Source organism: Larus michahellis, chromosome 1 (genome assembly GCF_964199755.1).
Source record: "Larus michahellis chromosome 1, bLarMic1.1, whole genome shotgun sequence".
In the NCBI taxonomy this organism is placed as follows: domain Eukaryota; kingdom Metazoa; phylum Chordata; class Aves; order Charadriiformes; family Laridae; genus Larus; species Larus michahellis.
This window is the reverse complement of record NC_133896.1, coordinates 210,822,207-210,836,226: the sequence shown is the minus strand read 5'-3', so window position 1 is coordinate 210,836,226 and position 14,020 is coordinate 210,822,207. Positions and strand designations below refer to the sequence as shown.

The following is a 14,020-nucleotide window of genomic DNA, read 5'->3' as shown; positions in this document are numbered from 1 at the left end:
GTTGCCTGCGCCGTTAGAGGGAAAAGGAAAGCAGCCGTGTATTGTCATCGGCGGTGGAAATGTGGCAGCAACAACGCAGGCCACCGCGCGGCTATCGCCGTCCCCTCACACCCCTCCGTCCCCTCTGGGGGCGCCGCCACTCGCGCTCTCGGGAAACAGCCGAGCCCTCCCGGCGCTGGCCCCGCCCACTCCCGAGCGCCTCCCGGAAATACCCGAGCACTCCCGCCGATGGCCCCGCCCCTTCCCGAGCGTCCTCCGGAAATACCCGAGCCCTCCCGGCGCTGGCCCCGCCCCCTCTCGGCATCCGTAGCCGGGGCGGGGGTCGCGCGCCAGTCGGGCGGTGGGTGGCCGCACCAAGATGGCGGGGGTGCCGGCGGTGCGCATCAGCATCGAGTCGGCGTGCGAGAAGCAGGTGCAGGAGGTGGGGCTGGATGGCAGCGAGACCTACCTCCAGCCCCTCTCCATGTCGCAGAACTTGGCGCGCCTGGCGCAGCGCATCGACTTCAGCCAGGGCTCCGGCTCCGAGGAGGACGAGCCGGGTTCGGCGGGCCGCGCCTGGGCCGAGCCGGGCGAGGCGGAGGATGAGGAAGGTGAGGGACGGTGGGCCTGGAGCCTGAGCTCTCCCTCGCCGGCCTGCGGCTGAGGGAGGCCTGCCGCCCCACGGGCGCTTGGGCCTAGCCTGCCTTCCCCCGTGGGTCGGGATATTCGTGACCGAGTCCCAGCATATCACAGCGGTAGAGTGGAAAAGGATAGATCCAGGCATTGTGCTGTTATGTTATATTTCGTGCCGTTATGCCCCCTGTGTGGTTTAAGAATGAGCCTCACACGGTATCTTTTTACAGTCTTTTGTTTTCCCTTATTTTGTTTTATGTTTAGGGTTGGTAAAGTTTCAGCCATCCCTCTGGCCTTGGGATTCAGTGAGGAACAACTTAAGAAGCGCCTTGACTGAGATGTGCGTGTTGTATGATGTTCTGAGTATTGTCAAGGATAAAAAGTTCATGACTCTAGATCCTGTTGTGCAGGATCCCCTTCCTCCAAAACAGGTATATTCTACCTAGTTGTGTAGTTCTTATGACTTGGTACTGAAGATTTTATTTCACTGGTGTGTTTTGTGTATGATATATGCAAGATTTAGTAAAATGTTCCTTGCAATGTGCTTTATAGGAGGTGAGGCTGATTTCAAAGGCCTCTGCTGAAGCTGTAAGTCAAAATGCTACTTGTAGCTATATAATATTGTCATGAAAGTTCTTCTAAATAAGTTACTGAACATTGAGCTAAATTAAGTTATCGGTCACTGTCAATTAGTTCCATTAATAATATTTGGTGAATTAAGGTACAAAAAGTTTTTCTCTTTATTTGTTACTAGAATCCTCAGTTTCTACAGTTGATTTCGAAAAAGAAGTCATTAGCTGGAGCAGCTCAAATCCTGTTGAAAGGCGCAGAAAGATTATCCAAATCGGTTGCAGAAAACCAGGAAAATAAGCGACAAAGAGACTTCAACTCTGAACTGCTAAGACTGAGACAGCACTGGAAGCTGAGGAAAGTGGGAGACAAAATTCTTGGCGATCTGAGCTACAGAAGTGCAGGTATACAGTAGAATCTTTTGTTTTTCTCAAGCATAGGTATTTATATTTTAAGAATTTTTTTTTAACTGTAAAAACAGATGGAATATTTTAAATAAAAAACAATATCAGACAGTAAAATATTATTATAGTTATGAGACAGAATTATAAAAGGCAGAAACTTAGTTCATTATCAGGGAAAATATCCCGCTATCCTCAACTTAGAAATTGATTTCAAAAGCTAATTGTGTAGGATTATAGTAAAGATTCCTTTACAGAAGCAATTCTACATAGATAATGTAGTTGGTCGGTTGACAGGTAGCCCTTGTGAATCTTTGGCTTTTATCTATATTTAATCTGTAAAGCATTTTTAAAAGATTGAGGAGGATTTTGCATTTTTCTCTGAGTGAAGACAGATTTATTATACCTATTATTCCCATGTTTATGAGAAATGATACTGAGAATAGGCATTATTTCACGGATTTCAGTAAGAGTGGGTAACTAGCCCAGAGTTCTAGAACCAATTATGGAGTGAATACAGAATCTCGCCTAACTTAAGATGTAGATACAAAGCAGGCACCTAAACTGGTTATGTTAGGTTTCAGTTTTCATCGTTGTCAAATTTAGGGTTATTAATCTTGTGTTCATGAAGAAGCTGTAGATGTAACCCAGAATATGTCTCTTCTTAGGTGATTTATCCTGAACTAGATGTTCAAGGATGCTCTGGATGTTAAAGGGATGCAACTAGGACAGATGTGGGCATCTGCCTTTATCGCTCCCCCCTGAATCACTGGCTGTATGGCTGGTTTTTACAGACTGAACACTGTCATAGTTTAAGACTGCAAGCCAAACATCATCAGTGTTCCTTTAAATCCATAGGGGTGTTGCACCTTGAGCTGCTTGCTTGCAAAATGTTGGGCAGTGAATTTTTTGGTCTTGTTTTAACCAAACATCTTTTTTTCTCCTTCCTTGCTTCTGCTGACACCGTTTTGAAACACTTGGTTTTCTCCCATAACCATTAAATACTACTTGCTAACTTACTGTAAATATTGCACATCAGACACTGGAGGACTGAGATGTTGGTGTGCTGAAATGAGCTTTCTAATTTACCTGTTTTTTAAAGAATTCATTAAGACATTTGAATCGAGCACAGCTACGGAGGTTTGGAGACTTAGAAATACATGTTCTTCCAAAATGGAGGTATGGGCTTCAGTATTTGCAGAAGATGCTTTATAGTATGTATGTCTTTTGCCTTTCATTTCTTAGGCTCCCTTTTTCTTCATCACGGCACTTTTGAAGTGATAAAGAACACTGACATTGACCTGGATAAAAAGATACCTGAGGATTACTGTCCTTTGGATGTTCAAATCCCAAGTGATTTAGAAGGATCAGCCTATATAAAGGTTTGTGAGAGAAATTTTAATAATACAGTGTGGGGTTTGTTTTGTTCTTTGTATGCGTTCAACAAAGAACAAATATCAAATAACATTCTCTTTTCACCTAGGTTTCTATTCAGAAACAAGCTCCAGACATTGGTGACCTTGGGACAGTCAATCTTTTTAAAAGACCCATGCCAAAATCAAAACCAGGTATAGCTAGCTATATGTTGTTTTCTGAGCAGATTATCAAGAAATGTGTTTGCATCTGTTGTTTATTTGAAAAATCTAGCTTGAAAGAAGAGTGAGCAAGAATATTCTTATTTAAACTGTAATTTTCTGTGTAGGTGCTGCTTGGGCTTTGCAACGATGATGCTTTCAAAGTGTACTTCAATTTTTCATATGTGTTTACTCAATTCTTAAATAAAATTACTAGGATTATATTTCAGGTATTCTGGAGTGCCTTTCGTAAGTCCTTAAGAGTTTGAGCGAGTGACCAAAAGCAAACCAAGATCTTGTGGCTCAACTGGACTAAATGTCCGTTTGCTCTTAACTTTGCCCAAAATGTATCATTTGTTTCTGTGGCTCGTATGTTTTCTATGAATCTGAAAGTGTGTTGGCAGCACGTGCATTGATTACCAACAGCTCACCTGGCAGATAGTAGCTTGCTTCATTTGATACGTGACAGTATCTGAAGGTGTAAACCTTTGGGATTAAAACTTCAATCCTTAATTCTTTAGGGTTAAAAACAACTGGCAGGCTTTTAATTCATGGTGATCTGTGACACAGGTGATTGTGCTGTCTTGAACATAGACAGGATGTTGTATTAAGTAGATGTTTCATTTGGTATTCAGGGTACAGTACAGAGCTTGTGTACCTACTCAGACCAGAATCTTCCAAGAACGTTAGGCCTATAAATCCTGTGAAAGCATGGACGTGAATTAAACATTATTTGGTGGTTTGTTGTAGAGTGGATTTAATAAAGCTGAAAGTATCATTGAAAGTAAATTGCAACTTAAGAAGCAGGGCTTCATAAGCAGAGTTCACAAAAGGCCTGGGAAGGTAATAGGGAGTTGCAGTTCACAACGTACATATTTGTAAAATTGAAGTAAAGTGCACTAGTGTTATCTTAAAGTGCTTGCTTAAACTGAGATAAAATTCTGAAAATACTCAGTTTGGATAGAAGATACTGACTGCCTTATCTTAGCGATTACTCATAGATACTCTGGTATCTGAAGCTACCTTTGTAGCTTCTCTTGACTCTTCTGCAAATGTTGATTTGTATTTTCAGGTTCTCCACACTGGCAGACAAAGTTGGAGACTGCGCAGAATGTTCTTTTATGTAAAGAAATTTTTGCCCAGCTGTCACGAGAAGCCGTTCAAATTAAATCACAAATTCCTCACATTGTTGTGAAAAATCAGATAATCTCCCAGCCTTTCCCAGGTAGGAAACTTTTTAAGACTTCTTAACCTATGGATTACTTGCTTAAACATGAACTGAAAGTCTGATTGATGTGACCTTTTTTAACACTGTTCTTAAAAAACCCTAAAAGTTGAATTTTGCTTGCTAAGTATAGAAAAATTAAACTAATGCACTTTAGTTTCTAGTTTACTCATGTTTTATTGTGTGGATTTTGGATTGTTTTTCTTCGTGATTGTGTTTTTTGTCAGTAGCACTTAAAGCTAGCAACTGTAATGCCATGTGCTCGTTTGAGTTTGGAGCTGTGTGTAAGTTACCGCTCCTGGATTGCATGCAGGTGAAAGTTAAGACTTGAGTTAATGAGTCTTCAGAAGAACGGAGGCTAATGCTCCTCAATGAGGATAAGTAAACAGCATAAAGGTGGCTCAGAGTCGACTGTGAATCCTGTGTTCACGCAAGGGGTACACAACTGATTATATGATGTGAAGAACTGTGTTTCTGGATTGCTTAAATTTTATATGGTGGTAAATCATTCCTTCATTGGGGAAGAAACGGGTTCCTGGGGACTCTTCTTTTTGTGTGGGGTTGAGCCGTAGAAATTGGTGTGAAATGCACCTAGTGAGTTAACGGTTGGCCTGTCAACACTTCAGTGACTAGCAAGTCTTACTTGCTTTTGGTGCTGTGCTCTTCAGCATCATTCTTTGGTTTTTCTCTGATGTGGTGAATACTGGTTGTAAAACTACTGACTATAAAATGTGAAGAAAAAGCAGTGCTCAGTAGCCTGCTTGAAAATGGTCAGTGTCCTCATTTATTATTTATTTTAATCTGCTTTGTACAGGTTTGCAGTTGTCTATTTCTCTGTGTCACTCTTCCAATGACAAAAAATCACAGAAGTCTGCTTCTGAAAAACAGAATCCAGAGGATCATCTCTATGTTCTGGAACATAATTTGCATCAACTTATCAGAGAGGTAATGCATTTACGGTCAAGTACTGAGGAGTCTTTGGGCTTTTGTTTAGACTTCTACATAGTGTGCGGCGCTGTTGTAACAACGAGTGCCACTAGAGGCCAGGCAATTTCTATCCATTCGTGTAAGGCAACCTACCGGACAGTTTTAGTATGTGTGGTCGGTTAGGGAGTTCCTTACTAAGTAAAGAACATTCTTTACTTAACCTCAGGCCCGGCTGCTCACTCCAGAAAAGCCATGCAAGGTTTTTCCAGTAGAGTTCATCAGTCTCCCTTTTTTCTTTGTGTCTAATTAGTGCTTGTCAAGTACTTTAAGTGAGCATCTGTGCAGACTGTACTCCCAAGAAGAAAGAACCATCAGTTACCATAATAACTTTGCTTCTTTTGAGGTCCATTTCTCTGCTTATGTGTTTGAGATTCTCGTATAATCTAGCAGAAGGGCCTGGGGTAGAAGGTTGAGGTTGCGTCTGATCAAGAAAAGAGCACAATTTTAGACGTCTAAGCAGTTGTGAAACCACGTTCCAGAGAGCGTCCCTCTCCTTAGAGCATGGCTTTGCAATTCATGCAGTCATGTGGAATAGTCCAGTGTTTGAGACGCTGAAATAGGTTTCATGAAGCTTTGGCTCAGTGCCCAGCTCTGTTGTGAATTTTCCTTTCTTGCCTTCCAACAGGTTGCTAAATCTTTTTGTACCCGGGTTTTCACTTCTAAAATGCTTCCGTTATTTTTTTTTTTTGACCATTCTGTCTGTCTGCAGAGATGTATACAAGGCAGACTTACTAGTAGGAGCTACTGCCATACTACCAAATTTTTGTTATGTAGCATCTTTTTTAAAAAATCACTTTTCATAAGGTTTGAAAGACCTGCATAAACAGTGGAGGCAAAGTACGAGTGTAAAGCTGGCTTTAAAGTGCTGTCAAGTTTATGAAGTCAAAAAGTTGCACTTCTTGAAAGTATGTATGGTTAAAAAACTTGATGTGAAGCAGCATATTGTAGTATACACATTATTTCTTGCAGACATATTATTTGGTCACTTCCTTTTATGACATCTATTGTTTGTTGCAGTGTCACAAGCAAACCCTGAGCTCCACAGTGATGCCACATCCAGCTAGTGCGCCTTTTGGCCATAAGAGAATGAGACTTGCAGGACCCCAGGCTTTTGATAAAAATGATATCAGTTCTTTACAGTCGAATGAAGGACTTCTGGAAAAGATAATAAAGCAGGCAAAACATATCTTTTTGAGACGCAGGTAGGTGACAGGCTATTCTTGTCAAAGTTACAATAAAATGTGCCATTATGTAGAATACAACTGATCTTTTTTTCAGTGTTCTTAATCCAGCTGCTTCTTTCCTGGTTAAAATAGCCTTTATTTTTAAGTACTAGGAACTAATAACATCACGAATATGAGGAAATAAAAAAAAAAAGGCAAAAAAAAAAATCATTCGTTGAGATCTCTGTGACAGTTGTGATGTAGGCTGCTGATAGTTGTCCCTACTTTTCTTAAACTACATAAATCCATTTTAGTATTCTTTGCTGTGTAGTAGCTGACACTGAGTAGTAATATCACTTTAATACTTCTGCAGAATGCATGTGAAATATGCAGAGTAAATAAGTGTGCTTCATTAGCACCAGGCTGGTGCTGAAATAGAACTTTTGATCTACATAGTTCTGTAAAATTTATGATTTCTTTTTTTTTTGTGTGTGCCACGAAAACAAAACCCCACCCAACCCCGAACTAATAACCTACTCATTTCATTTAAAGAAGATAACAGCACAAACTGTCTAGATTATTGTGGCTGGAATAAGTCTTTGTCTTCTAGAACTGCTCGAACCATCGACAGTCTGGCTAGTCGTATTGAGGATCCTCAGATTCAGGCCCACTGGTCGAATATAAATGATGTTTATGAATCCAGTGTTAAAGTTCTAATAACTTCTCAAGGATACGAACAGATATGCAAGTAAGTATGAAAATGCATGTATCTTTCTAGTTGTAGAAGCACGCAACGATCATAGAATCACAGAATTGTCAGGGTTGGAAGGGACCTTAAAGATCATCCAGTTCCAACCCCCCTGCCATAGGCAGGGACACCTCCCACTAGATCAGGCTGCTCAGAGCCCCATCCAGCCTGGCCTTAAAAAGCTTCCACCACCTCTCTGGGCAACCTGTTCCAGTGTCTCACCGCCGTCATGGTGAAGAACTTCTTCCTAACGTCCAGTCTGAATCGACCCATCTCTAGTTTTAATCCATTCCCTCTAGTCCTACCATTCCCCGACATCCTAAAAAGTCCCTCCCCAGCTTTCTTGTAGGCCCCCTTAAGATACTGGCAGGCCACTATAAGGTCTCCTCGGAGCCTTCTTTTCTCCAGACTGAACAACCCCAACTCCCTCAGTCTGTCCTCATAGGAGAGGTGCTCCAGCCCTCTGATCATCCTCGTGGCCCTTCTCTGGACACATTGCAGCACATCCATATCTTCCTTGTAGTAGGGGCTCCAGAATTGGATGCAGTACTCCAGGTGGGGTCTCACAAGAGTGGAGTAGAGGGGGAGAATCACCTCCCTCAACCTGCTGGCCACGCTTCTCCTGATGCAGCCCAGGATACAATTGGCTTTCTGGGCTGCTAGTGCACACTGACGGCTCACGTTGAGCCTCTCGTCCACCAGCACCCCCAAGTCCTTTTCTTCAGGGCTGCTCTCAAGCCAGTCACTGCCCAGCCTATATCGGTGCTTGGGATTGCCCCGACCCAGATGGAGGACCCTGCCCTTGGTCTTGTTGAACTTCATGATGATGGCAAACTGTATTCAAGTTGTGTTTTACAGGTTTAGGTCCTCTTCAGATAGGCAAGTAGGAGCCCATTATTTGTGTGCGAGTGTGCGTTTTCCTGAGTTGGGGAGAACAGCCACCCTAAGAAAATTCTTCACCTACTTCATACTTTAATGTAGAAACTTAGTAAGTAGTTAACTAGCACGGTTTCCTTTCAAAGAAGGAATTGAAGGCGAAAGTGGACGTTTAAGGGGGGATTTATTTTGGATAGAGATAGCTGAATATAAAGTATCTTTGTATGTGCTGGATTCTAAACTTCCAGTCTGGTCATGGAGAGATAGTGCTCAGTCCTAGCCTGGCTGCATACGCACTGAAATGTGGAACTCCTCTAATTCATGCTATTAGTTACATACATTATTATCAAAATACGAGATTTCGTCTTCTGGAAATGAATGTCTGCACGCTGACCAGCAGTGAATTAACTAATGCGTTGACAGTGGATGAACCAGTTGTTTTTTCCATTTTGAGAAATCCTCCCTGGCTGTGTCCAGAGTGTGGAGCAGACTGCGGTCACTGGTGCAGTTTGCAGTCTCAGTTCCAGAGCACACATGCTGCCCAAGTCTTGGCTGTGGGATAGAAAAGGCCCTGAGTATACACCATTTTCCTCCGCACCTCTGGAAGGAAACCTGGGCACAGTGACAGGGAGGGAGCTGTGAGGCACCTCAGGAGGCTCCTTGACCTGAGCAGTGGACCAGCTCTGGGAACACGCCACAGAACGTGTTCCCTGCAGTATAGAGGGAGCTGTTGTGGCGAGTGATGAAACCGAAACGTTTGGAGTTGCTGTTATATTCCATAGGCTTTGCACCATCTTCATCTTAGAGCTCTTGTCAATGAATGAGAGGGATTCTGTAAGTGTTGTAATACATTTTGAATAAATATCCATCTTGTCTTCAAAGATCCATTCAGCTACAGCTGAACATCGGGGTTGAGCAGATCAGAGTCGTGCATAGAGATGGAAGAGTTATTACGTTGTCCCATCAAGAGCAAGAACTGCAGGATTTCCTTTTATCTCAGGTAGACTCTCATACATTACGCTTCCCTTTCTTGTGGTGTTTGGGGAACAAGAAGTTAGAATCTCACCTTTGTGTGGAAAATGTTAGAAAACTTCAAATAAAGATAGTGAAAATAGGAAGGTGGATGCCTGAATTTTTCAGTATGTTTGTATAGTGACCTTAGCAACTGTTAATAAAATATAATGCCAGATTTTACTAAAGTCAGTAGTAATAATAACTTTTTGCCTCCCATTTAAAATACATTTCCTTATGCTCCGCATTATGGGAGCACTAAGATTTTTGCTTACTTCGGAACAAGTCAGAGAGAGTCATAGCAGACAATAAAGTATTCAATGTATGAAACTTACTGTAACCAGGTCCTATCTAGAGTAGAGATCTTAATGAGCCCACAATGACTGTCATTTCAACATTGTCTTGGTAATGTTCACTTTGCATCAGCCATTACTAAATCAGCTGATATTTGAATGAACCGTGTTTTCTTAATTGCTTAGAGCAAGCTGCTGGTTTTAGTCAGAAGTGACAGTTTCCCTACTATGCATTATAAATAGTAAAAATACAGGTCTTTAATAACAGCGTTTGGCCTGTTGCAGTTATACGAAACTCCATGACACACAAAACGAGTTGAAACAGATTCTGCTGATGGTATCTCTTTTTGGTCAAGTATTTTCAGACTCGTTCACAGAAAACTGCTGAATGGTGCTAGAGTCTTCCTTGTTACAAGTGTTAAGTCTTGATACAGAAAAACATTAGCATTTAAACTTTTAAGCTGTTAAACTCCAGTGCTTACACTTGAGTATTAATGGAGATAATCATGTGTCTGAGAACCCCAACTTTTTTTTTTTCTGAGTTTGCTATGGTAATGCTATCACAGATTTTACATATTTTACAGCAGAGATCTCATTTCCATTCAAAGAAAGGATTATTTCAAAATCCTGTTTGTATCTCTTGAATTAGTTCTTGAGACCTGAATAAAGGTTTTTGTAAATTGAAAGCAACAGTTAAATAAAATCATAGAATTGTTAGGGTTGGAAGGGACCTTAAAGATCATCCAGTTCCAACCCCCCTGCCCTGGGCAGGGACACCTCCCACTAGACCAGGCTGCTCAGAGCCCCATCCAGCCTGGTCTTAAAAACTTCCAGGGATGGGGCTTCCACCACCTCTCTGGGCAACCTGTTCCAGTGTCTCACCACCCTCATGGTGAAGAACTTCTTCCTAACGTCCAGTCTGAATCGACCCATCTCTAGTTTTAATCCATTCCCTCTAGTCCTACCATTCCCCGACATCCTAAAAAGTCCCTCCCCAGCTTTCTTGTAGGCCCCCTTAAGATACTGGTAGGCCACTATAAGGTCTCCTCGGAGCCTTCTTTTCTCCAGACTGAACGACCCCAACTCCCTCAGTCTGTCCTCATAGGAGAGGTGCTCCAGCCCTCTGATCATCCTCGTGGCCCTTCTCTGGACACGGTCCAGCACATCCATATCTTCCTTGTAGTAGGGCTTCCAGAACTGGACGCAGTACTCCAGGTGGGGTCTCACAAGAGTGGAGTATAAGGGGCGAATCACCTCCCTCAACCTGCTGGCCACGCTTCTCCTGATGCAGCCCAGGATACGATTGGCTTTCTGGGCTGCTAGTGCACACTGATGGCTCATGTTGAGCCCCTCGTCCACCAGCACCCCCAAGTCCTTTTCTTCAGGGCTGCTCTCAAGCCAGTCACTGCCCAGCCTCTATCGGTGCTTGGGATTGCCCCGACCCAGATGGAGGACCCTGCTCTTGGTCTTGTTGAACTTCATAAGCCTATATACCTGTGATAACTGCAGAAGCCCATATACCTATGAAAAATTAATCTGACTATATTAAGGAACTAGTCTAAATTCAAATAACACAACAGTTTCCCAGCACTTACATAGCGTGTATATTAAAAACCAAAAAAAGTTCCTCTGAAACTAGAGAACCTATAAGACAAAGTCACTTTTCTAAATAACTACTGTATGGCAGAAGGAAAAAGGCTTGGTAAAATCAATATGCAAGTCTTTCTGTGGTGTGCAGTACTGAACAGAAGACGAACCTCTTGTTATCTTTCAGATGTCACAGCACCAAGTCCATGCAGTTCAGCAGCTTGCGAAAGTTATGGGATGGCACGTGCTGAGTTTCAGTAACCACGTTGGTCTGGGGCCAGTGGAGAGTATTGGCAATGCATCAGCAATAACTGTAGCATCACCAAATGGAGACTATGCCATTTCAGGTAGTGTTTTCTATTGCAAATGTATGGAAATACTTAAAAATCTTCAACAAATTCTCCAGGCTTTGTAAGTCTCTTCCTGAAATAGTTTCTAGAATTTTTTGCTATAAATTGCCATTATTTTATAGAAGTCTAGAGTCTGTCTCTTTTGTGTATGGACCTGAGACCTAAATAGAATCAATACTTTGCCCAGAAAGAAGCGGGAGATAAGAGAGGGGAAAATTCAAAGAGAAAAAGCTAAAATAAAAAAAGTTAGGTAATTTCCCTTGTTCACTTTCAGCATGTTTGTAATTGAATAGGAGTAATGTATAGCATACATGAGGAAGGATATTTAATATGAGGGATTCCTACAGTGTAAAAAAATGCTTATAAAATTCTCTGTTCATCACAGTACGTAATGGTCCAGAAAGCGGCAGCAAAGTCATGGTTCAGTTTCCACGGAGTCAGTGCAAAGATCTCCCCAAAGGCGACGTACTGCAAGACAACAAGTGGAATCATCTCCGGGGGCCCTTCAAGGAAGTGCAGTGGAATAAAATGGAAGGGCGTAACTTTGTGTATAAAATGGAACTCCTCATGGCCGCCCTAACTCCATGCTAATAATCTGTCAGCCTCTCCGTGGGGGCTTTGAATCATTGCTGTGCTGCGAACCATCGCTGCCTGTGCAGCAAGGGGAAACGGAACTATGGGGCAACACAAGAAAGCAAAAGCAAATTTATTCCTGTACAGATACATCCATTGTAGTTGTTTATAATAAAACTTTTTTTTCAATGACATAAAATACAACTTTTTGAAAAAGTTCCTTTCAGCTGTATCTTTGCGGATTCCTCTATCTAGAGTAACATAGCTGAGTAATTAATGTATTTTTTCTGTGATAAAATTAAATTCAGTACCCTTTCCTGCATGAAAGGTGTCTGCTCAGAGTCATTCCCTTTCCCCCGGTGCCCCTACTTTTGTCAATAGATCTTTGCAAATATTTCTGAAAAAAAAGCAAATTATTACAATAGAATTGTGCCATCGGTAAGTGTTTTAGTGGCGTATACCACAGGGAATGGCTGTCCTGGTGGAAGCTAATGGAGTCATTTGATTAGAAGTGGGACAACAGTGGAGAAGCAGAGCTCCCTTGTCAAGAATTAAGGCGAAACAAAACTTAAGATTCAAGGAACAGTCTTCACCGCGTGACGTTCTTGAGTTGGCGTTTGTACATTGATACGGCTTCTGGGTTACCCATTTCTTTTTAAGAGATGTATTTACTTGGTGATTTGTTTAAGTTGAGAGTTTTACAAAGTCACAGCTCGTGGCAAATGTCGTCCCTCTCTGATGGCTGCCAGTGAGCCTACGTGGTGTCGGTTACTTTGCTGGTGTTTTCTGTCCTTGTTTTTTTGCAAGCATGTAGAGGAAGGGGTCTTGCTCTCCTTGCAAAATTCTCCTGATAATTTGAGTTTGTGGGTGATGTGTAAATTCACGTCTGGATAGAAGCAGGTAACTCTCATGCAGTAGACCTTGGATCTCCACGCTTGTGCTGTTCTTTTTTCTCTTTTATTTTTTTTTTTTCCCCCACTGCGCTGGAACTGATTATCATCCAGAGAAACAATAATATCCCAATATCAGCTCTCCTGAGTTCTTTTAAAATAATAAAAGCTATGTTTTCGTCTTTTTTGGTTGTAATTGTAGCTTTCTTGAAGCTTCTAGTAAGGTGTTGCACAAAGCTTTTCTTATGCTTGATGATTAGTTGCTAAAGGTCTTCTTGAAAGCTGTCGGTATGAAGTGGTTCAGACTTATGTCCATATTGTGTGTTATGAGGTTTGTGTGTGTGTGTGTATATATATATGAGAACTTCTTGCACATAGAACAGGTTTGAATTGAACATCATACTTGTATGGTGACAGTTGTTATTTTGCTGCATTCTTGAGCAATAAAGAATAGTCGTAGGAAATATACATTAAGCAACTTCTTGGGAAGCTGCTGCTCCATGCGTATCCAAAGCAGCTGTTCTACTTCACTGTTCTTAACCTAAATTGACAGGTCTGCATGCAGTGATGGCCTTTTCGACAAATAAGCTCTTCGTTACCAAGTAATAGGATCTCTGTGGAGGTACTGGGGTCTCGTAGTTGCAGGATTTTTTTCCCCTTCTGAAAAGAAACAACGGATGCAAGAGGACTTCTGTGTTGCAGAAGTGCAAGCACCGCACATCAGCAGTGAAGGCGTTTGGCAAGACTTTCAAGCCTAGCTGCAAAAAAAAACCTAAAAAAAAAAAATAAAAAAAAGGTTAGGGACCTGGCGAGTCTGTCTTTTAGTGTTGAATATGCAGGGATTTCTAATGTTAATGGAAAACAGGCTGATCAGGCTTCTAACAGAGGTACAGTCGTGAAAATCTTGGTAGTGCATCTTTGAACACGAAACGGAGACATTAATGGATGATTAAGACCTTTACAATTGATTGCCAAAGCAATCTTGTGAACTTGGACATCTCTTTAATTAAAATTTAAATGGGAGATGCCTTAGTTCCTTTGATCGTTTGGAATGCTCTAAATAATAAATTTGCTGCTGTTCTGCATGGAGTTGACAACTGGGGTAATAATAGCTATTAATTTCTAAACGCCCACTTCAACAGCTTGCCGTGAGACTTCAG

The 14,020-nt window shown here is 41.8% G+C and overlaps 1 protein-coding gene across 1 annotated transcript; it reads left to right on the top strand.

The window, feature by feature from the left end:
- The first annotated feature begins 267 nt into the window (after positions 1-267).
- On the top strand, positions 268-13,044 carry MED17 (mediator complex subunit 17). Its single transcript, XM_074571314.1, has 12 exons — positions 268-590; positions 877-1,043; positions 1,367-1,586; positions 2,829-2,965; positions 3,067-3,151; positions 4,230-4,382; positions 5,197-5,327; positions 6,387-6,571; positions 7,143-7,280; positions 9,039-9,156; positions 11,235-11,394; positions 11,783-13,044. The coding sequence occupies exons 1-12, from the start codon at positions 359-361 to the stop codon at positions 11,986-11,988; spliced, it is 1,932 nt and encodes a 643-aa protein (XP_074427415.1). The 5' UTR covers positions 268-358; the 3' UTR covers positions 11,989-13,044.
- Positions 13,045-14,020: the final 976 nt, after the last annotated feature.

Excerpts from the sequence above, each read along its gene's own strand:
- MED17 (XM_074571314.1), top strand. The coding sequence starts at position 359 with ATGGCGGGGGTGCCGGCGGTGCGCATCAGCATCGAGTCGGCGTGCGAG. Across the intron at positions 591-876 it reads CGAGGCGGAGGATGAGGAAG|GGTTGGTAAAGTTTCAGCCA; the intron begins GTGAGGGACGGT and ends TTTTATGTTTAG. Across the intron at positions 9,157-11,234 it reads AGGATTTCCTTTTATCTCAG|ATGTCACAGCACCAAGTCCA; the intron begins GTAGACTCTCAT and ends GTTATCTTTCAG.